The 24,288-nt window shown below is 44.7% G+C and overlaps 3 protein-coding genes across 3 annotated transcripts; 1 reads left to right on the top strand and 2 right to left on the bottom strand.

Moving 5' to 3' along the window:
- The first annotated feature begins 11,546 nt into the window (after positions 1 to 11,546).
- Positions 11,547 to 14,928, top strand: LOC124680336 (SPX domain-containing protein 4). Its single transcript, XM_047215407.1, has 3 exons — positions 11,547 to 11,908; positions 13,901 to 14,060; positions 14,139 to 14,928. Exons 1-3 carry the CDS (start codon positions 11,600 to 11,602, stop codon positions 14,666 to 14,668), a joined length of 999 nt encoding a protein of 332 aa, XP_047071363.1. The 5' UTR covers positions 11,547 to 11,599; the 3' UTR covers positions 14,669 to 14,928.
- A 639-nt stretch (positions 14,929 to 15,567) lies between these two features.
- LOC124680339 (probable cinnamyl alcohol dehydrogenase) lies at positions 15,568 to 19,028 on the bottom strand. The gene is made up of 4 exons (XM_047215410.1): positions 18,937 to 19,028; positions 17,248 to 17,361; positions 16,301 to 16,528; positions 15,568 to 16,216 (listed from the first exon to the last, which is right to left on the bottom strand). The coding sequence occupies exons 1-4, from the start codon at positions 19,026 to 19,028 to the stop codon at positions 15,568 to 15,570; spliced, it is 1,083 nt and encodes a 360-aa protein (XP_047071366.1).
- Positions 19,029 to 20,168: 1,140 nt separating this feature from the next.
- Positions 20,169 to 24,072, bottom strand: LOC124680338 (transmembrane protein 184A). Its single transcript, XM_047215409.1, has 6 exons — positions 23,883 to 24,072; positions 22,720 to 22,793; positions 21,611 to 21,760; positions 21,185 to 21,470; positions 20,781 to 21,014; positions 20,169 to 20,617 (listed from the first exon to the last, which is right to left on the bottom strand). Exons 1-6 carry the CDS (start codon positions 24,033 to 24,035, stop codon positions 20,312 to 20,314), a joined length of 1,203 nt encoding a protein of 400 aa, XP_047071365.1. The 5' UTR covers positions 24,036 to 24,072; the 3' UTR covers positions 20,169 to 20,311.
- Positions 24,073 to 24,288: the final 216 nt, after the last annotated feature.

The following is a 24,288-nucleotide window of genomic DNA, read 5'->3' as shown; positions in this document are numbered from 1 at the left end:
CACAGCAGCAAGTTTTCCCTCAGAAAGAAACCAAGGTTTATCGAACCAGGAGGAGCCAAGAAGCACGTTGAAGGTTGATGGCGGCGGGATGTAGTGCGGCGCAACACCGGAGATTCCGGCGCCAACGTGGAACCTGCACAACACAACCAAAGTACTTTGCCCCAACGAAACGGTGAGGTTGTCAATCTCACCGGCTTGCTGTAACAAAGGATTAACCGTATTGTGTGGAAGATGATTGTTTGCGAGAGAAAATAGTAAAAACAAGTATTGCAGCAGATTTGTATTTCGAGTATTAAAGAATGGACCGGGGTCCACAGTTCACTAGAGGTGTCTCTCCCATAAGATAAAAGCATGTTGGGTGAACAAATTACAGTCGAGCAATTGACAAATAGAGAGGGCATAACAATGCACATACATGACATGATAAGTATAGTGAGATTTAATTGGGCATTTGTTATCACCAGAATTTGACCGAGTCAGAGGTGGGCCGCGATCAAGATGGGATTGAAGAAATATATATAGAAGGAATACGTGGATCGGCCTTTTATACCAAGTTGGGCTTAATTGCCCGTGTATCTGTAACATATTAGATCGCATCTTAGTTTAGAGATAGAATCTTACTCGTGCACGGTTTAGTGCACGCCCACATTAGAAAGTCCATCTGGACTATAAATATGTACCTAGGGTTTATGGAATAAACAACAACCAACGTTCAACCACAAACAAATCTCGGCGCATCGCCAACTCCTTCGTCTCGAGGTTTCTACCGGTAAGCATCATGCTGCCTAGATCGCATCTTGCGATCTAGGCAGCACAAGCCTGCCTACGTTGTTCATGCGTTGCTCGTACTGAAGCCTTTTTGATGGCGAGCAACATAGTTATCTTAGACATGTTAGGGTTAGCATTGTTCTTCATGCTGCATGCTTTAGTAGTGCAATCCTTGCATGTCTAGCCGCCCTTACGCCTATCTTAGGCGTAGGGGCGGCACCCCGCTTGATCATAGTCTGGTAGATCTGATCCGTTACGATTGCTCCTTGTTCTGCAAGGATTAGTTTAATATCTGCAATAGTTAGGCCTTACAAAGGGGGGGGATCCAGCGGCACGTAGGGTGTCGTTCGTTGGCCCTAAGCGGGATGTTCCGAGGATCAACCTCGTGTTGGTTTTTAGGCCTTGTTTAGGATCGGCTTACGATCACCGTGCGTGGCCGCGAGGCCCAACCTGGAGTAGGACGATCCGATTATGCGGTGAAAACCCCACATCGTCGTAGATCTCATTAGCTTTACCTTGATCAAGCAGGACCACCATATATTCGGACACCTCGTCCGAATCATGGGTGGATCGGCTCTTTGAGCCGATTCACGGGATAACCCGAGAGCCGATCGAGGCTCGTATTTAACGTTTATGTGTGTGCCCTGCAGGAAACTAAGCGAGGCATCATCCACACCTTCCCGACCAGGTATAGGTCGGGTGGCACGCCCTTGTGATAAACATCGGTGCGTGCGACCAGGAGGCTTTGCGGGCCGTCGCTCAGAGGGACTAGGGCCAGCCGCAGCCCTAGTTGTTCCCGGCTCTACGGTGTTGCCCGTCTCTGCCCGCCAGTGGGTTTCTGACGTCAACAGCATTACGACAAAGTACATAGACCGCCATCCAACTGCATCTATGCCTAAAAAGTCCACCTTCAGGTTATCGTCCGAACCCCCTCCAGTATTAAGTTGCAAACAACAGACAATTGCATTAAGTATGGTGCGTAATGTAATCAACAACTACATCCTCGGACATAGCGCCAATGTTTTATCCCTAGTGGCAACGAGCACAACACAACCTTAGGGGTTTCGTCACTCCCCCGGTGTCAATGCGGGCATGAACCCACTATCGAGCATAAGTACTCCCTCTTGGAGTTAAAAGTAAAAACTTGGCCGAGCCTCTACTAGAAACGGAGAGCATGCAAGATCATAAACAACACATGTATAATAACTTGATAATTAACATGACATAGTATTCTCTATCCATCGGATCCCGACAAACACAACATATAGAATTACAGATAGATGATCTTGATCATGTTCGGCAGCTCACAAGATCCAACAATGAAGCACAATGAGGGGAAGACAACCATCTAGCTACTGCTATGGACCCATAGTCCAGGGGTAGACTACTCACACATCACACCGGAGGCGACCATGGCGGCGTAGAGTCCTCCGGGAGATGATTCCCCTCTCCGGCAGGGGGCCGGAGGCGATCTCCTGGATCCCCCGAGATGGGATCGGCGGCGACGGCGTCTGCGGAAGGTTTTCCGTATCGTGGCTCTCGGTGCTCGGGGGTTTCGTCACGGAGGCTATTTGTAGGCGGAAGGGTAGGTCAAGAGGCGGCACGAGGGCCCCACACCACGGGGCCGCGCGGCCAAGGGGGCCGCGCCGCCCTAGGGTGTGGCCCCCTCGTGGCCCCTCTTCGTCTCTCCTTCGGACTTCCGGAAGCTTCGTGGAAAAATAGGCCCTCGGGCTTTGATTTCGTCCAATTCCGAAAATATTTCCTTACTAGGATTTCGAAACCAAAAACAGCAGAAAACAGACAATCGGCACTTCGGCATCTTGTTAATAGGTTAGTTCCAGAAAATGCACGAATATGACATAAAGTGTGCATAAAACATGTAGATAACATCAATAATGTGGCATGGAACACAAGAAATTATCGATACGTTGGAGACGTATCAACTTCCAATCTCTTTACTTTGTTTTTGTCTTGCTTTATTTCATTTACTACTTTGTTTGCTGCACTAAAACAAAACACAAAAAATTAGTTGCTAGCTTTACTTTATTTACTGTCTTGTTGCGTTCTCTATATTAAAAACACAAAAAAATTAGTTACTTGCATTTACTTTATTTAGTTTGTTTTATTTACTACTGCTAAAATGAATACTCCTGAGAACACTAAGTTGAGTGATTTCACTAGTTAGGCTTAATGGAAAACAACAAAAATATTAGAGATCTTTATAGTATTTATCTTGAATTAGGACATGATGTGTTTAAAGAGAGAATTAAAAAACCCATGGAACTTTATATGCATGCTAATGGGAATGTTATTAGTATGAATGCTTTAAACACCATTGTTGCTAATGCTATGGAAAATTCTAAGCTTGGGGAAGCTGGCTTTGATGAGCATGATATTTTTAGTCCTCCAAGCATTGAGGAGAAAATTTTCTTTGATGATACTTTGCCTCCTATTTATGATGATTATAATGATAGTGGTCTTTTGGTGCCGCCTACTATGGAGAGTAAATTTTATTATGATTATACTATGCCTCCTACACTTGATGAGAATAATAATGATAGCTACTTTGTTGAATTTGCTCCCACTACAACTAATAAAATTGATTATGCTTATGTGGAGAGTAACAATTTTATGCATGTAGCTCATGATAAGAATGTTTCATTTGATAGTTATATTGTTGAGTTTGTTCATGATGCTACTGAAAATCTTTATGAGAGAGGGAAACATGGTTATATGCATCTCAATAATATTAAGTTTCCCCTCTTTGTGCTTGAAAATCTTGAAGTTACACTTGTTTTATCTTTCTATGCTTGTTGCATTATGCTTACATGACTTGTTTATTTACAAGATTCCTTTTCATAGGAAGTGGGTTAGACTTAAAAGTGTTTCTAATTTGCTTCTTGATGCTCTCTTTTGCTTCAACTCTTATTTCTTGGGAGTGCATCATTAAAATTGCTGAGCCCATCTTAATGGCTATAAAGAAAGAACTTCTTGGGAGATAACCCATGTGTTTATTTTACTACAGCACTTTTGTTTTATATTTGAGTCTTGGAAGTTGTTACTACTGTAGCAACCTCTCCTTATCTTTATTTTATTGAATTGTTGTGCCAAGTAAAGTCTTTGATAGTAAAGTCAATACTAGATTTGGATTACTGCGCAGAAACAGATTTCTTGCTGTCGCGAATCTGGGCAGTATTCTCTGTAGGTAACTCAGAAAAATCTGCAAATTTACGTGCGTGATCCTAAGATATGTATGCAACTTTCATTCAATTTGACAATTTTCATCTGAGCAAGTTAAGTGCCCCTGTAAAATTCGTCTTTACGGACTGTTCTGTTTTGACAGATTCTGCCTTTTATTTCGCATTGCCTGTTTTGCTATGTTTGATGGATTTCTTTGTTCCATTAACTTTCAGTAGCTTTGTGCAATGTCCAGAAGTGTTAAGAATAATTATGTCACCTCTGAATGTATGAATTTTCAATTATGCACTAACCCTGTAATGAGTTTGTTTCGAGTTTGGTGTGGAGGAAGTTTTCAAGGGTCAAGAGAGGAGGATGATACAATATGATCAAGAAGAGTGAAAAGTCTCAGCTTGGGGATGCCCCCGTGGTTCATCCCTGCATATTTTAAGAAGACTCAAGCATCTAAGCTTGGGGATGCCCAAGGCATCCCCTTCTTCATCGACAACATTATCAGGTTCCTCTAGTGAAACTATATTTTTATTCAGTCACATCTTATGTGCTTTGCTTGGAGCGTCTGTTTGCTTTAGTTTTTGTTTTTGTTTGAATAAGATCGGATCCTAGCATTCTTTGTTTGGGAGAGAGACACGCTCCACTATTTCGTATGAACACATATGTTCTTAGCTTTATTTCTAATGTTCATTGCGAAGGTTGAACTACCTCGTTCATTGATATATGGTTGGAAACGGAAAATGCCGCATGTGGTAATTGGTATAATGTCTTGAATAATTTGATACTTGGCAATTGTTGTGCTCATATAGATCATGTTTAAGCTCTTGCATCATGTACTTTGCACCTATTAATGAAGAACTACATAGAGCTTGTTAAAATTTGGTTTGCATGGTTGGTCTCTCTAAGTCTAGATATTTTCTGGTTGAGGTGTTTGAACAACAAGGAGACGATGTAAAGTCTTATAATGCTTACAATATGTTTATATGTGAGTCTTGATGCACCATTTCATACTTGAGTTTGCTTCAAACAACCTTGCTAGCCTAGCCTTGTATTGAGAGGGATTCGTCTCGTGCATCCAAATCCTTGAGCCAAAAACTATGCCATTTGTGTCCACCATACCTACTACCACATGGTATTTCCCCGCCATTCCAAAGTATATTACTTGAGTGCTACCTTTAAAACTTCTATTATTTGCCTTTACAATATATAGCTCATGGGAAAATAGCCTTAAAAACTATTGTGGTGAAGAATATGTACTTATGTATCTTATTTCTTAATAAGTTGCTTGTTGAGCGGTAACCATGTTTCTGGGAACGCCATAAACTTTTACCTTTGTTGAATATCATGTGAGTTGCTATGCATGTTCGTCTTGTCTGAAGTAAGGGCGATTTTCATGATCAAATGGTTTGAGTATGCATACTGTTAGAGAAGAACATTGGGCCGCTAACTAAAGCCATGAATCATGGTGGAAGTTTCAGTTTGGACATAAAACCTCAATCTCTTATGAGAATATTAACTGTGGTTGAATGCTTAAGCATTAAAAGAGGAGTCCATTATCTGTTGTCTATGTTGTCCCGGTATGTGTGTCTAAGTTGAGAATGATCAAAAGCGAGAAATCCAATGCGAACTTTCTCCTTGGACCCTTGTACAGGCGGCATAGAGGTACCCCTTTGTTGCACTTGGTTGAAATAAGTGCTATGCAATGATAATCCGTGTTAATCCGAGCTAATTAGGACAAGGTGCGGACACTATTAGTATACTATGCATGAGGCTTGCAACTTATAGGATGTCTTATACATAACACATATGATTTATTACTACCGTTGACAAAATTGTTTCTTGTTTTCAAAATGAAAAGCTCTAGCACAAAAATAGTAATCCATGCTTCCCTCTGCGAAGGGCCATTCTTCTACTTTATTGTTGAGTCAGTTTACCTACCTCTTTCTATCTTAGAAGCAAACACTTGTGTAAACTGTGTGCATTGATTCTTACATGTTTACTTATTGCATCTGTTATATTACTTTGTGTTGACAATTATCCATGAGATATACATGTTGAAGTTGAAAGCAACCGCTGAAACTTATATCTTCCTTTGTGTTGTTTCAAAGCTTTCTACTAAGAATTTATTGCTTATGAGTTAGTCTGTTATGCAAGTCTTATTGATGCTTGTCTTGAAAGTACTATTCATGAAAAGTCTTTGCTATATGATTCATTTGTTTATTCATTATCTTCATCATTGCTTCGAATCGCTGCATTCATCTCATGTGCTTTACAATAGTATTGATCAAAATTATGATAGCATGTCACTTCAGAAATTATCTTTGTTATCGTTTATCTACTCGAGGGCGAGTAGGAACTAAGCTTGGGGATGCTTGATACGTCCCAAACGTATCTATAATTTCTTATGCTTCATGCTACTTTATTGATGATACTCACATGTTTTATACACATTATATGTAATTATTATGCATTTTCCGGCACTAACCTATTGACGAGATGCCGAAGAGCCGATTCTTTGTTTTCTGCTGTTTTTGGTTTCAGAAATCCTAGTAAGGAAATATTCTCGGAATTGGACAAAATCAACGCCCAGGGGCCTATTTTTCCACGAAGCTTCCAGAAGTCCGAAGAGGAAACGAAGTGGGGCCACGAGGCGACGACACGCCAGGGCGGCGCGGCCTGGGCCCTGGCTGCGCGGCCCTGTTGTGTGGGTCCCTCGTGACGCCCCTGACCTACCCTTCCGCCTACATATAGTCTTCGTCGCGAAACCCCCAGTACCGAGAGCCACGATACGGAAAACCTTCCAGAGACGCAGCCGCCGCCAATACCATCTCGGGGGATTCAGGAGATCGCCTTCGGCACCCTGCCGGAGAGGGGAATCATCTCCCGGGGGTCTCTTCATCGCCATGATCGCCTCCGGATCGATGTGTGAGTAGTTCACCCCTGGACTACGGGTCCATAGCAGTAGCTAGATGGTCGTCTTCTCCTCATTGTGCTATCATGTTCGATCTTGTGAGCTGCCTATCATGATCAAGATCGTTTATTTGTAATCCTACATGTTGTGTTTGTTGGGATCCGATGGATATTGAATACTATGTCAAGTTGATTATCAATCTATCATATATGAGTTGTTTATGTTCTTGCATGCTCTCCGTTGCTAGTAGAGGCTCTGGTCAAGTTGTTACTTGTGACTCCAAGAGGGAGTATTTATGCTCGATAGTGGGTTCATGCCTCCATTAAATGCAGGACGAGTGACGAGAAAGTTCTAAGGTTGTGGATGTGCTTGTTGCCACTAGGGATAAAACATCGATGCTTTGTCTAAGGATATTTGTGTTGATTACATTACGCACCATACTTAATGCAATTGTCCGTTGCTTGCAACTTAATACCGGAAGGGGTTCGGATGATAACCTGAAAGTGGACTTTTTAGGCATAGATGCATGCTGGATAGCGGTCTATGTACTTTGTCGTAATGCCCTGATTAAATCTCATAGTACTCTTCATGATATTTGTATGTGCATTGTTATGCCTACTTTATTTGTCAATTGCCCAACTGTAATTTGTTCACCCAACATGCTATTTATCTTATGGGAGAGACACCTCTAGTGAACTGTGGACCCCGGTCCTATTCTTTACATCTGAAATACAATCTACTGCAATACTTGTTCGTTACTGTTCTTCGCAAACAATCATCTTCCACACAATATGGTTAATCCTTTGTTCACAGCAAGCCGGTGAGATTGACAACCTCACTGTTACGTTGGGGCAAAGTACTTTGGTTGTGTTGTGCAGGTTCCACGTTAGTGCCGGAATCCCTGGTGTTGCGCCGCACTACACTTCGCCGCCATCAACCTTCAACGTGCTTCTTGGCTCCTCCTGGTTCGATAAACCTTGGTTTCTTTCTGAGGGAAAAACTTGCTACTGTCTGCATCACACCTTCCTCTTGGGGTTCCCAACGGACGTGTGTTAATTGCACGCATCATCCATCAACTGCAGTAGCAGCAACTAGCTGTCCTTTAAACCTGCCATGAAGAGCTGATGCATCCACGGCCAAATAAGGCCTGCAACCGTCCAAAAAGCCTTTCCAGCAAGCTTTGAAACAAACAAAAGCCCTTCCGAAACATTCCTTGTGCATTACCTTCCCGCTTTTCAATTTGTAGGGAAGCCGTATGCTTGTCTATCGCTACAACACTGCTCTGGACTAGCCATCTCCACTTCAGCTTTGAAAGTGTAAAGCAACCGAAAGCTTTCATTCCATGGACCATTGATCTTGTCAAGAGCCATTTCCTTTGCATAGAACATCCTCATGTAAGGTACTTTCATTTTATACTTCTCAACCACCTTTTTACGAGTCTTTGTTGGACCAAGTGAAGGATCTTCTCTCAGCCAATCTAGGATTATATCTCGCCAACCACCTAGTCTTCGCTAGCTTTGTTTTCAGCTCGGCTCTCCCCCTTGAGGTGGACACCTATGGATCTCCTTATTCTTCTTTATCCGAAACATAATGATAAGGGATGTCGGTAATAGATAACAAATTTTACACCGTGATCTAAATACACAAGCTGGTTGGCGTAGTACACGAACCAAGCCGCTTACGCGCATTGTGGATGCATGCAGCCTAAACCTACACCTTAGGTATGGGCATTTAATTGTGAACCTACCTGGCTCACTTTTAACAACCTCAAAATTATTCTTAGTGATAATGTGATATGTAGTAATTGCATTACGGCAGTCCATCATCGTTTGAAACACGGTGCCTTCTACAAGCTGGGGATCCTCCTTGTTCCACTCAATTGTTGGCAAGTCTTCACCTTCGTAATCGGCTAAAACGAGGCTGTCATCATTCTCATTCTTCTCTTCATCATCAGTGTCATCAAATCTGGCACCAAAAGCAATATCTTCCATGTATTGATCCTCCATTGCACCTGCTTCGCATCGATCTACCAATTCAGGAAACATCAACTCATCCTCATCATCTTGAGGAGACCGATCCTCAATGTCCGCATCGTCCTCCACATCGACCGTACGAACGATCCGGCTACCACTAGCACGGGGACGAGATGGTGCTGCTGTGGACCTACAACGAGCGCCGCGGCGCACTGCTGTTAGAAGAGGCAGCAGCGGTAGAGAGACATGATGCCCGACCACCGATGATGCCCCGGCACCGGAGAGAGATGATGCCCGGCCCTGTCCACATGGATACGAATTTTACCGAACCGGCAAGAAGCATTCAAAGAAAAAAGAATTCCCGGATCGTCGTCGGAAATTAGTGGAACAAATCTTCCCTCCTTGTTGTGCAAATATTCGAAATGAAGCTGCGTCGTCGAGCTCCGGTTATGCCGAGCGCAGATGTTAGCTTTCAAATTCCTCAACGAGATGGTGGTTGCAACCACCGCAGGGAAGAAAAACCCATTCTTATTGCGTTTAGAATCACGCGTAAAGCTAGAATCCAGCCTAACCACCAGCCGAAAAGTCAGCGCTGGATCAATCCTATTCGAAAAAGAACGCAGTTAGTTGAGCAACAACGATTGGCGCTCAAAAACTGCCTACTGTTAATTCACATAGGTAGACGATGCTTACCCAGATGGAATCCATGCGTTAGATCCCTCCGATTCCCAATCTTCTCCGCAGCTGACGCGAACATTTGGCACACCAGATGGACATACAAACTCCGCGAAAGGGGTAGATCTAGATCTGGTGGAGGCGGAGCCCTCTCCGCCTCCCGGGGGTGGTGGTGGGGGCGGCTCGGCGGCGGACGACGCCATAAGGTAGGAGGGCAGGACGGCGTGGCGGCGGAGGGCGGTGTGTGAGCTCCTCCGGTATCGGGCGGAGTGGAAAGCTTTGGGTGAGCTCCTCCGGTCAACGATCAACACGGTTCGAAAGAAACGGTCAATTCAACACCAACGCGGCTCCCTAGACGTCACCGGTAACGGTGAAGGCCTCCGACCAGACGGCAACCCTCCCGTCTGAGCGTCTGCGACGGGTTTCAAACTAGAGGGAGGGGAAAACTGAGGAAAAACTAAGGGGCTGGGGAAAACTGAGTACAACTAACGAACCAGGGGCACGAAAATAGAAATCCCTTAAAGTACCTGAAGATGTATCAAAAAATAGGAAAATAACAGGAAAATGCTAACCACCGTAATACATCACGCAAGCTAATGTCCTCCTCGGTTTGCTTCTTTACTAACTGTTCCATAGGATATGGCTCATTCTTCAGATTATCATAGCATTTGACAGCATAAGTATGAGCAGGTTTACTATCCTTTCCCATATGAGTTAAGAACTCACAATACTTTACATTGTTAACCTTCTTCCACTTTCTGAACCCTTCCACCGTAAAATTGCCATACCCTTTCCTTCCAAGTAGCTTCTTGCAAAATAGAAAGGATGAAAAACAAAAAGACTGCATCTTTCATAGGGAGTATTTTAACCAAGGAAATGTCTTAAACCAATGGTATTAAACTTGCGTGGATGGTTTGCTACATCATCAAGAGGGTACGCATCTTTGTGAAATCGATATGACCCATGCTTCATATACGCCAAAACTGAGGCCTTTCTTGATCATTAGAAGGATGGTCCTAAAATTGGCACCGCGGGGCCTAGACCCCTTTGCACGACCAAAACAACATATAATCACCATTAGAGGTGGAAGTGTTGTTGATACTCTTGGTGTCGGTGGTGGAACTAAAGTTTTTTCTTTAACATGTTGTGGTTCTCTTCATGAGACACAAACTCATGTTAACGCGTTATACGGTATCCTCCTATTTTCTTTCGATTTAGGGTTTCTTTGGTTCAAAGTATTTTGAGATGAATTTTGTAAATCATTACATTTTTCCTGTGGTGGTTGTTTGACTCCTCTATATAAGGCCAAATCTCATAGCAGCTTCTCTTAAGAAACGCTTTGCACAAGATTTCTCAAAAAAAAAAAAAAACAGCATCCATTTGAACCTCATTTCTAGAATCCTTTCATTCCTCTATTACGGAATCAAATAAAGATCCACGTATAAATCACATAGACTCGGTGTCTGGCATGACATTGCGATCCTCCGCGCGCGGGCTTATTTTATTTCACGGGGCCGCTCTTGTGCCTCTTATACTCGCAAGGAAGACGAAACACGACGTGACGAGGGAAATACGCAACGCGTTGCGTCATCGTCTTGTACGTATATATCACTCTTCAGCGTACGTACAAAGCAAGTACTACGACAGGTAGATCATGTACAGCAGGTCGTAGGTCTTTCATTCTCATATTCTTGCGTTGCCACGATCCTTTCATCCATGTTGGGACAACCTCGTTCGTCATTTTGCTTTTTCGCTTCCTGGAAAACATTATTTGTCGTCGCATAAAAAGATTCAACCGGCGGAGTATCTGAAAACCAATAGTACGGTAATTCCCCTTGTACAATACGGCGAGTGTGGACAAATAGTAGGGGAATCTCACCGTATCCAAGGCCAGTTAAGACCGAAGCGGCGACCGGCGGCGGCGGCAGGAGCCAAACTGGAAAGTGCCGACGAATATCCCCTGCGCGCGGGCCCACCCGACAGCGACCCTGCGCCCAATCATCCATTTCTCCTTCCTCCTCCGCCATCCATCCATCGCCGCGACATTCCTTCTCCATCCCCAATCCAATCCGATTTCGTCGAGATGAAGTTCGGCAAGGATTTCCGGAACCACCTGGAGGGCACGCTGCCGGACTGGAAGGACAAGTACCTCGCCTACAAGGCCCTCAAGAAGCTCATCAAGACGCTGCCCCCCGACGCCGACGCCGACCAGCCCCCTCTTCCTCCTCCTCCTCCCGCCGGGGATGGGGACGGAGCCGCGGCGGCGGACGAGGGGCTCGGGTTCGGGGACGTGGCGCTGGGGAACTGGTTCGCCAGGATCCTCGACGTCGAGCTCCAAAAGCTCAACGACTTCTACATCGAGAGGGAGGAGTGGTACGTCATCCGCCTCCAGGTACGCGCCCCCCACATCCTTCTCAACTCCATCTGTCCCCGCCCCCTTCTCGCCCCGCGCGGAGTACGGAGATTAGGGGGGTACGTGGGGACCGGGATTTGGATCCTCCTGATTTCGGGCTGTGCCGGGGAATTAATGGCTGAATCGTGGGTGGGCAATTGATGGGTAGTACCACGCGATCTCTGTCACAGTTTTGGATGCCTAGGAATTTCCAACACAGTGATGTACTCTACCAGTTTGCAGCATTAATCCGTGATTTGGTTTCATGAGGAGTAACTGGCCACTTGATACAAATTGTAACTGCAAACAAGGCTTATCTGGTTATCATAGTAACATAGGTAATTAGGTGGGCATGTTTCTGTTGTTCATTACAGTATAATGGCATGTGGCCTTTCTGTATGACAGAGCAGTCGCTCTATAATTTATATCCATCAGAAAAGGCCGTCAAATCTGGCACTCTGAATTTAACTGCGCGGTTTTCATTACAATACATAACCTACCAACAGTTCAAACCACAATTCCACAAACTGGCATACAGTTTAGACCAACACACAAACTACAGAGAGGTTTTCTTGACGACAGGCTTTCGGCTACCGCAAGATTTTGGCGGACGCAGGGGCAAGATGTAGCAGCAGAGAAAAGCAGGCCTTCACATAGCGATCCTCCGTCTCACCGGATTCCACCCGTGCTTCTGACCAAAAATTTCCTGCACCACGCGAGCCATATTGCTAGCCCCCTGCAGTAGCAGACTTCGAAGCCCGGCTTTCTGTAGTTTCGGCCAAATGTTTATAAACCGACAAGCAAAAAGAACTATATTAGTAGGATCTCCAGGCCTAATTCTTTGAAAACAAGAATTGTTTCTCGTCTTCCAAATAGACCAACCAATTTTTTTAGATCAATGAGGGAGTGCCTCCCATCATAATAGCAACTCCTATCAGAATAGCAGATCTGACACGACCACTAAACGGTGCGAACCAAAATCTAGATAAATCATCAAAACAAGTTGGAATATCCTTGACTCCGAGTGAGGCGCCGGCTACATTCAATATATACTTAGCAAGAGGGCACAAAAAGAACAAATGTGTCGTAGCAGTGATACTTTGATACTCTCTTTAAGTGATGGCCTGTAAAATTGGGTTAACTCAACTCAGGGATATATTAAGGCTCCAGTCAAGCAGATATCATTTGTCATATTTAACAATAAAAAAAAGAGTGAATCCATTAGCACGATAACAGAGTTTAAATCTTGCCACTAAAGGTTTAATCAATGTTCATCATGTGGCTGAGTGTGAAATGTCGGTCACGGGTGACTACGTGAGTAGCAAAGGCAGTTCCAGTAATTCTAGTTAAACCAGGACCCGGAACCAATTGAAACAACAGCACTTGGCCTTGCCCAAAGAACTAAATTTATTATTTCTTTGTTGTATGGGTCATACAAAAACAGCTGATTGAGCAGTTTAGATCGTGTGATCTTTGGGCTGTTGTTCCCTACCTCTGAACTTATCTGGTGAAATGCCTAAACAGTCTCTTTATGCTTCAGTTCTTGACTTCATAATAGTTCTGATCATTTGACGGAACCTCATGTAGTGATAAGTAGCCAGTTACTTCTCATCAAGCCATCCTATCTATATTCTTCTACTGTTATATGGTTTCACCCTTAAGCAATAGTCTGTCTAGTGTTGAGCCCATTGAGCATATTTTGACAAACATTCGACATGTTTCGTGGGACGGAGGGAGTAATAAACATGTGAGGTATTGAGAGGAAGATTGTGCTAACAACATGAAACACCATTCTTGATATGTTTTCCAGTCAGCCCTTCGGACAGATTCCCTTTCTATTTTGAAATCTACAGTTTCTGAATGTTATTGCCCATTGTTGGCATTTCTTATTCATATTTTATCTGGATTATTTTGCGCTCTAGGTAGTACCGTACTAGATAGTTGTGGTGTACTATTTTCTTTTATTTTCACTCGCAGTTTGCTTTTTTCTAGGTGCTCAAGGAGAGGATTGAGCGAGTCAAAGCCAAGAAGAATAATGCTTTTGCTTCCAGGGCTGAGTTCACTGAAGAGATGCTAGAGATACGTAGAGATTTTGTGCTCATACACGGCGAAATGATACTTTTGCAGACCTACAGTTCCCTAAATTTTGCTGGTGAGCACACGGAACCAAGTTAGCCAAGCTTTAGTGTTCTACCGTCATAACTAGTATCCTGACACTTTGTGTATGCAGGGCTAGTGAAGATACTGAAGAAGTATGACAAAAGAACAGGCGGCGTGCTCAGCCTACCTTTCACTCAACGCGCTCGTCACGAACCATTCTTCACCACTGAACCCTTAAGAAGGCTTGTTAGAGAATGTGAGGTTAACCTTGAACTCCTTTTCCCGGTCGAAGAAGAAGTACTCGAGGCTGGTTCCTCTTCAAAGCTGCAGTCTCACAATACTGTGGGTAGTCATGACCCAGCGTCATCTTATGACACAGAAACCTCGAAGGTGTACCAAAGCACACTCGCAGCAATGAAAGCGATAGAGGGCCTTAAGAAGGCCAGCTCTACTTATAATGCCCTCTCTCTTTCTAGATTCTTCAATGGAGAGGACGGTGAAGCTTGTTCTGGCGCTATCACTTCTGAGAGCTCGCTGTTAGATTCCTTGACAGATTCCCACGTTGAAGATGCCGATAAGGATGGTAAAGAGGTGCAATCAAAGGACCAGAGCGCTGCTCAAACCGACCATAACACTGAAGCGGATCGACGCGGTGGATAATCACTCTTTGCATGCTATGTTTCTTTTCTAGTTGCCCCTGACTAGTGTAAATGATAGCACCGTTGTACCACCAATAAGTTGGATGTTCAGGCAGTCTTTGAAGTGTGTAACCATAAGCCATATTTTAATTTGGATTTTGGAGTGTTGGAGCTTAGGCAGAGAGTGAGTCATTTAGTTGATTTGGAAGGAACTGTATACAGTTACAATCTCTCAGTTTCGCAGAGTTTTCTTGTATAGCAAAGCAAAGTGTTCCCAGTTCATTTCTGGTACAGCTACTTATTTGTCGCCTTCAGTATACCACTCATACAACGACTATTTCATTATCTATAAACCAATGTACTCCCTTCCTCCCATGAAACATGTCGAAGGTTGTTAAAATTTGGATGTATCTAGACACTAAATATTAATAGATACGTCCAAATTTTTGCGGGACGGAGGGAGTATGACATATGAGGCTATACAGGCATCGCAGGAATTTTAACTTCTCCTGGCAAACAAACATTGGACATCGTAGCAGTTTTTATAGGTTAGGTATAAGATGCTTCGATCATAACAAGTTCATACACCTGATTAAGCGTTCAACACTTGACAAAGATAAAAGGATTCACATGGAGACAAAGCAGAATGGTGTCCGAAGATTCAGAAAACACTACTACATGGTTGTTCAGACCAAACATTCAGAACACAAAGACATACTTTTTCCGGCTATTGGACTAAGTTATTAATTGAGGAATACCAGCAGAATTTATGTGTTTCAGCAGGAGGAAACCACCACGGATAGTACTTCACAAATAGCATTATTAATGCCGGATTTATGCCAAGCACGAAGCCATCTCCTCGGAAAGGAAGGCACAATTTAAGTGAAGCATGTTGCGCTAGCACTATCTGGCTGGTGCCGATCAGGCGGCGTCGTCAATGTTGCTCCCGGCGACGTCGACGACAAAGCGGTACCTGACGTCGTTGCGCTCGAGCCTCTCGAGCGCCTGGTTAACGTAGTCCATCTTGACGACCTCGATCTGCGAGGTGAGCCCCTTGCTGGCGAAGAACTGGAGCACCTCCTCCATCTCCTGCATGCTCCCGATGAAGCTGCCGGTGATGGTCTTCCGCCCCATCATCACCAGGTGGGACAGGAAGCTGAGCGGCGCCGGGGTCACGCCCATCAGGACCAGCTTGCCGTTCAGCTGGAGCAGCGCCAGGTAGGGCTCCAGCGGGTGGTCCACGGGCACGGTGTCGATGATGTAGTCCAGCGAGTCGGCGGCGGCGGCCATCTGGTCCCCGTCAGAGCTGACGACGTACTCGTCCGCGCCCAGCTCGTCCATGGCCTCGGCGCGCTTCTTGCCCGACGAGCTGATCACCGTCACGTGGTGGCCCATGGCCTTTGCCAGCTTCACGCCCAGGTGGCCGATGCCGCCCAGCCCCAGGATGCCGCCGCGGAGGCCTGGGGTCGTCAGGCCGAAGTGCTTCAGCGGGCTGTACGCCGTCACGCCGGCGCACAGCAGCGGCGCCGCCTGCTCCGGCGCCAGCCCGGCTGGGATCTTCACCACAAACCTGCGTGGAAATGCAAAGGCTGGTCGATCAGACAACGATTAGGATTTTAGGATTATGCAGCGCGCGGGGGTCACCGTCACTCACTTCTGGTCGACGACCATGGCAGAGGAGAAGCCGCCCTGCGTCGGCCTGCCGTCGGTGTAGACGTCGTTGTACGTCCAGATCTTCTTGCTGCAGTACTGCTCGTCGTTGGCATTGCAAGGCTGGCAACTGCGGCAGCACCCGACGATCCCGCCCACGCCGACCATGTCGCCAACGGTGTACTTGCTCACCTCCGGCCCGACCTCCTCCACCACGCCTACCACCTCATGCCTACATTTTGTTTGTCAGCCACTAACAAACCATCTATTATGTAAATTCAAAGTATATGACTAACCAACAGAAAAAAAATGGATCATAAAATCCCACAAAAAATAGAAACATCCAAACCTTGGCTAACTATGTGTTTATACCACATCGTTTGGAAAAAAATGTGTTTATACCACACAAACTATGAGCATCCAATATTCCTATTTTGATCGCCCGTTCCGGACCGATAGAGTGGAGACTGCGGTAGCTAGGTTTCAACTTATATTTTTTATGTACAGCCCACAAATTAGAGTTTATCGGGTCTCCATTAAGTCCTAGAAGCTACCCTCGCTCAGCTTCTCTGAGAAGCATCTCTCCCAAATTTGTTTAAACTTCTAAATTAGTCTTCCCAAATCCCAATACTAGTAAATTTAGTAGATGAACTTTTCGGAGAAACTGAGGAAGGGTAGCTTCTAGGAGAAGCCTTTCTAGAAGCCAAAAAAAAATGTGCCTAACGGGTACTCGCCAACAATCCCGGTGAGGTCCACATCCCTACCAATGGTAAGTAAATCCATGCGGGTACCTGTTCCCATAGGGAAAACGGACGGGCTCATGCACAAGAAAATCCCAACATCAACCTTGCAGAATTCAGGCTATGTAATGCACGTTGTACAATGCCTATCAGTTAAATGATATTTAGCACAAAAAAAATCAAACCTTGCAGCAGATGTTGTTGTACTTACCCAGGGACCATGGGGTACTTGGAAATCCCAAAGTGGTTCTTGGCCTGGTGAATGTCAGTGTGGCAGATGCCGCAATACTTAACCTTCACCAGCACATCTTCAGGCCCTGTTTTCCTGTTTCACATCATGGAAACAGACAAAAATAAAAGTCAAATGATTAGTTCTTGCAAGATGGTTGGTCAGTTTTTTCATGGTAAAACGGATCCTAAGGTACATCAGACATTTGCACATTCATTTTGTTTGGTTGCCCACAAGTGTCAACGTGTCATTTAGTTTCCGGCACTCATACAGCAATCGACACGAAATCTTTTTATAACGAGATCGACAATAAATCTTTGCTTCAATTAATACGCAGGACTATTTAGCAGTCTGTTTCTATGACACGACAGTAGGAATGTGAGCAATACACTAGGGGCGCGTGATAGTTATAAAACGGACACCACCTAAATTATTGGCGTGTAACATTATGAATCAACACCCCCTGTGTTTCCAATTAATCTATATTATGGGTATATTAAAGTCTAACTTTATGAATTTTGACCCACTAGGAAAAAATATCAAAATATACAATAGAAAAGGCATATAACATGAAATTATATTTTATGATGATTTTAATAATATTAATTTTATGTTCTAAACATTTTATTAAACTTTACAAAGTTTGATTTTTAACTAAACCAAAATCACATGGTAACTAAAAAAAGGAGTGAGTACGTTTCTTTTGGCTATCTAAACTTTTATTAAACTCGGTTTTTGTGCACCAGTGTTAATAAAATTGCAGACTACAAGGTGGTTGAAGCAGACCGGCAGGGGCCAAATGCCCAAGGCGAAGCTAGGAAAAATCTCCATTGGTGTCATTCTTAAGAATCTGCTGGTGTCATTGTCTAGTGCTATGAATTTTTCTCTAATTCTAAAGGGGATTAGTACAAATCCATTGGTGTCATTTGACAATTGACACCACGCCATGGTTGTATGCTAGCTCCGGCACGCCAAATGTTTAACGCCAGCGGCCCCCCATGCCGGCCCCAGCCTCATCCTTGATATATAAGCGTTAGAAGAACACGAGGCGGGGCAGACTTCCATGTCTCTATCTACTTTATTATGACACTATAATATAGATAGGGAAGAGCATTTGCTTTTTAGAAAACAAAAACAATTGCAGTCTTGACAGTGCAATGATTTGTGCACAGGTCATGTATATATATAGTGATCTGTAGATTAGGATAATCGGAATTCGGAAGTCGGCCCCCTGGAAATATAATAGACATCTCTTTAAAATAAAGAAATCTAGAGATGCGACCCTGACATGTAATCTGGAGATGCGATCAACGCATGTTTTGTCTGTTTTCTAACATAAACACATGCATGTTGAGGTAACAGGAGAAGCTGGACCAGCCAGCGCGCCCCGGGCCATCTTCAGAGCACTGTAGCTACACTATGCTACATTGTGCTGCTGTAAGCCTGATCACCGGGTCCAGCTCCAGTAGCAGAACGATGAAGCTTCCAAGCTTTGCCTCCTTCAAACCAGGACGCGGTTGTTGCTGGGTAGGAACTTGGAAAGCACTCTTTCCGGGCTCTACGCGTCAGATTTCATGTGATCAATGGGAGACAACATCGATCCAGGAGCATGAACATGTTCCGGAGAACAAAGAATGCAGGAAGAAGAATAATGGTCAATTGGCATGGTACCTGAGGGGGTATGTGTAGGGGGAGAGGTGGCCGTCGGCGTCCCTGGCAGCCCACCCGGTGGCCGTCCTCTCCGAGGCGTCGACGCTACCCATTTTTCGGCCACCGAGCGCGGAGAGAGAGACCGGAGCCAGGAGGTGTGAGCGAGAGGGATGCTGGTTTCGGAGTGGAAAGAACTTGCTGAAAGGTTGAGACATGAGAGGGCTATGTTATGTAGGAGAGGCAAAGCTGTGACGGTGACCGGTAATGGCGAGTTGGTGGATTGGGTTGCCACCTGACAGGGTAAGGAAACGGGGCAAGTGACAGCAAACTGAAACGCGGAAAATTAGTACTCGCACGCTATGTTTGATCTCCCCTGACAAGTTTAATTGATATATCAGTACGACAAAGACTAGTAATATGAACGTTTAGCCAATCTTTCAAACGTGTAACCAACCATAGGTCGTGTTCTGTCTGGAATCATTTTAGCTGGTTTGGAAGGTCTCTGTGTAGCAGAACAGTGTTCCCAGTTGTTCACATATTATATTGTGATCAAGTCATATCTATGAAGGAAGATATCCAGCACCAATTAGAAATGACAGCGAATGCACCGAACTGGTATCAGTACACTAATACGGAGTAGTATGGTATTCACTTAGTCTTGTATGTCACTTCAGTTCACTTTGAGCTGACAACATTGTACACAGTTAGTAAAGAGCAGGGAGAAAGATGCCTTGGGAGAGGCAAGCTGTGACGGTGAGCACTGACCGGCAATGGCGAGCAGGTTGATTGGGTTTGCCACCTGACAGGGTAAGAAATGGGGGCAAGTGACAGCAAACTGAAACGCGGAAGCAGAGCAAAGCGGTGGAAAATTAGTGTTCGCACGCTATATTTGATCTCCCCTAACAAGTGTAAATGATATCAGTACGACAAGACTAGTAATATGAATGTTTTGTCACGATATTTCCAACTTTCTCTGTCTATCAAGGTTTCTGTATAGTGGAACAAAGTGTTCCCAGTTCTTCACTTTTCTGATGTCGGCGAAGCACTCAGCAAGTCTGGAGCAAAATGCTACCTTCAGCAAATTATATTTCTGATCCAATCGTACCAATGAAGCACAGGCAAGATAAACAGCTAAAACTAACATCAGTTAACACACAGTATGGTATTCCTGTAGTCTTATCTGTCACTCGAGTTCATTTAGAGCTCACAACATTGTACACAGTTAGTAAAAAGAGGACGTGGGACAGCTGCAGTGCGGGCATGAATAAACCCCCTTAAAATGGGGAAAGAGTGGAACTTCCAGTAATACACACACATTTTTACAGCGTTATCTATGACAAAATGAAGGTCACGGTTTCCCCCGGTCACCACCCTACACACAGGCTGTCACTCTTGGTCATTGTTTTCTTACATCAGAGATTGCAGGAACCTTGGCCGGGTAGCTAGACAGGTCCACGTCCAGCAGGTCCGAGAGGTCGTACATTCCTCCAGGTGGGTCAACTTTGTGCCTGATTGGAGTGGTCATCGATTCATCCTGGTCTACCTGGTTTGATGGCACGCTTGAGGTCACTGGAATCACGGTGATGCCAGCCAACTCTACATCCCGACTGCTTGGCACTGCGCTGGCAGAAGGATACTTTGCCGGTGTATTCTCTCCCTCGTTGTGGTTGTAGAGCACATATTCATTGTAGGTAGGAGCAAACTACATGAAAATGGAGCTGATTAGACCAAGATAAAGGCAAACTACAGCTACAGTACACGGGAATGTAGCCTGTTCGATTGTTAAATTTTAAAACTACAAAGCTACTACGGAAACACTGATGAGCACAAAATACAGGGGAATGAGCGTCTAGGATCATGGTTACCTGGTGAACTGTGTCGTGGTAGAAATCGTTGAATTTTAAAGCATGAATAAGGCTTTCCCTGAAACCACCAGACGGGCGGGCATTTGGACCTGCATACTCCTTGTAGGGAAAGGCAAATAGGTGACCAATGGCTGCTATGAGCATCTCAACACACAATACATAGTTCTGGAGATCAGCAGCCTTTTCGGTGTTCTTGATAAATCGAGACTTGGCAGCAAGGAAAACCAGGACACCCTACAATGCATAAATTCAAATTATTGCACGCATAAAACTTGCCGTGACAGCACAATTCCTTAGCAATATCATACCGTAAAAAACCAATGTGACTATACGGGGATAAGAACAGCTGGCTCCCTATTATAGTGCTGAAGAAGGGAAAGCAAGGATTAATATTCCATATTTACCTGCCAGTATGTGAGAAACACCACTGATTTGATTATGATGAACTTTGGGACAGGATTATATGGCCGAAGTAGATCTCTGCATGCCGCATAGAACAATGCAAGAGCATATAACGCCATCGAATATGAGATTGTGTATATAATAGTGATGTATAAATAGGATTGATTGGGGCTGAAGTTTCCATCTTCATATTTTCCTTTAGCGTAGAGTATGAATGTAATAACCACCAAGATAGGCTTAAGAATAACGAACTGCAAACAGCCTTGTTTGCATCTCCGTATAAAACGCCTGTTCAGTGACATAAAAAGAATCAGTTGCCCTCTCATAATTGTGAGAAAACAGCTCTTGAAGGATGTTACGGAGAAATGGTCTGCCAATGCATAAATTGTTATGATAACCACTTATTATGCAGAAGGACATGTACGTACCCATCTAGAGGAATCGCTGGAAAACAGCAAGTCATCAGAAACCACGACGGCTTCAGGGTTTTGCCATTCAAGCTCACAACCACAGCACCAGGCCCTCCCACCCATGCTAAGCAGAGCGAAAAGAAATTGTAGATGACCCAAGCATCATACCTGAAACATTTAAGAGAAAGAAAAATTAAGCATAAAATGGATATATTCATGCAGTGCTTACTTTAGGTACTTGCTGAAACATTGGATTGGGAACGAACAGGCGAAACAGCATATGGGCATCTCACAGAAACAATCAGTAAGATAAATAACACCTAAACTTGACCTATGATGTGCTAACTCAGGTAAAGGTGTGCTTAGCAAGCACATACAAGGATGGAATAGCCACCGTGAAAAAAAGGATGGAATGGCCAGGATCTCATAAATTATACCCGGCTACCATTTGGTCATTACATGCACAGTTGTTCAAACCATCTGGGAAGCATATGAATTCAGGCCATGCTTAAGTCTATGTATGTATTATCATATTATAACCTGGAATATTAATTTGCAACTTTACACGACAGAAGATCATTTATCACTAGTTCCTGACTAGTTATTATCTATCATTCTATACTCCCTAGGATGGCTGTTAAAGCTAACGGCAGCATGCACCCTCTTGCACTCTAAATAATGTGGGTCTGTGATGACCAGGTTATACACATTAAAATATGGACGCGGTTGTGCACAAGGCATAATGGATCCCTCCAATCTTCACTAAAGATGATCAGCTAAACCCATGAGCAGTCAGCAGAATGGTGATATTGATAGCATATCTCAGTCAATTAGGATAATAGGTAGAGTCGATAAAAGTGGTTAGGACTACCACATGTCATATCTTATAAACTGAAAATCATGCAGTAATCCACTGTTTGTGCACAACTCACAGATGCCAGACCATAAATTTAACATGGTAATACAAAAAGGAGATGCTTGCACGTGTGTGCCATCACTGAAAGCAACCAAAATACTTGTGCTGATCACATGTCCCAACAGGTGAGCAATACTAGCTGATACAAAATTGAGCCCATCGATTTACATAATGGTGCCAAAGAAGTTTGAACTGCAGGAAAATGACTTACATTTCTCGGATAGAGGTAAAATATATTGCATTGTCTGGTAGGATAAGGGAAATGAATGACATCACTGCATAGACCTGCAAAACGATGTAGGCCATCAGTCAGAGCTAATACAGACCAACATACAAGGACTGATAAATAAGCGAACACAATTGGATATGAACCGTAAAATTAAGGGTGCGTTCCCTTTGTGGCCAAAACATGCCTTGCCAATTTTGGGCTATGACCAAAACTTTGATTCTTGTTGGGATGGCTGCCTAGTTTTTGGCATTCAAAATACTTCTTACTAGATCATTTTTAGCGAAAGTTGGCCAACTCATGGGCACACAAAACCTTGGCAGCCAAGATGTTTGGTGGGGCAATCTTGGGCTCAGACCAAACATACCCTAAATGCATAGCTGGTGAACAATAAACTGCTAACAAACAGTCATTGGCTCATTGCTCAAACAGTTGTTTTGCGGCTGCATGTAAGTTGCCAAATATTCATATAAGAACAGTGTTGTGGCGGCAGGAAATGCACTCGGAGATGACATGGCCACTTGGTTTAACAATTTTCATCAAACAAACCCCCAAGCCACAAATGATCATTTAGAAAACCCTTGAAGCACACTCGTTTCTATCAGAACTTTGCCATTTCGACAACCTTATGTGGTTATTCTGGACAGACAAATGGCACGAAAAGCTGCAAATCGGTACTGATCAGCTGTCCGAATAGGCTTAATTTTCGCATCTATAATGATTGATATAGCTGGGAAACATGCACGACTCCTACCCCTCCCAAACTCTATAATGAGCTCAGATAGCTCCACATGTTGGTGAGAGAGCGCTCCAAATCCAAAATTCTAATCTCAGCCTCGCTACCACCGCAAATTCGCGTCGCACCCCAGCTTAGACACCGATCACGACCTGAGGTGAGCAACCAATCCGGCCCGCAGATCGATGAACAAACCTAGCTCCCTATTGCGTTTGGATTCAATCAGAGGTCAGAACCTTCAACTAACGAATCCGCTGCGACGGGCTCGCGCCCTAGCTCGCAGCCACGAATTCACCCCCAACAAAAAATTGGAAGAAATATTACGGCGTCGGTAGCGACAGATCTGACGCGGGGAGCTACGAGGGAAGCGCGCGCGCGGGCGGGCGCGGAGGAGGCGAGGAGAAGGGCGTACCGGGACCATGAAGATGATGCGGACGATGAATCGCTGGAAGATTGGCTCGGCGTAGTGGAGCAGGTGTCGGTAGATGTGTCCGAGCGCGATGACGGTGGCCGCCGCGGCGCACAGCAGCGCCGCCGCCGTGTACGCCACCGCCGCCCAATCCATCGGCGCGGGGCGGGCCGAGACCGGCAGCACCACCAGAGCAGGCCGCCTCGGCGAGCGGGACGCGGCGGCGAGGAGGCGGAGGAGCGCCCGCGAGCGCGCTGTCGGGTCCGGGTTTGGTTGCGGGTGGTTGGGCAAACTTTTGGGGCGCGAGAGGGAGGAAGGAGAAAGGGGTTAACAGTGCGCGAGCGATGAGGTGTTTGTTTGTTGTTAATGGCGCATCGGATTTCGCAGCCGCGGAGATTAGTTTATGTTT

Source organism: Lolium rigidum, unplaced genomic scaffold (genome assembly GCF_022539505.1).
Source record: "Lolium rigidum isolate FL_2022 unplaced genomic scaffold, APGP_CSIRO_Lrig_0.1 contig_13061_1, whole genome shotgun sequence".
In the NCBI taxonomy this organism is placed as follows: Eukaryota; Viridiplantae; Streptophyta; class Magnoliopsida; order Poales; family Poaceae; genus Lolium; species Lolium rigidum.
Note: the sequence above shows the minus strand (reverse complement) of the source record. Positions and strands in the feature narration are given on the sequence as shown.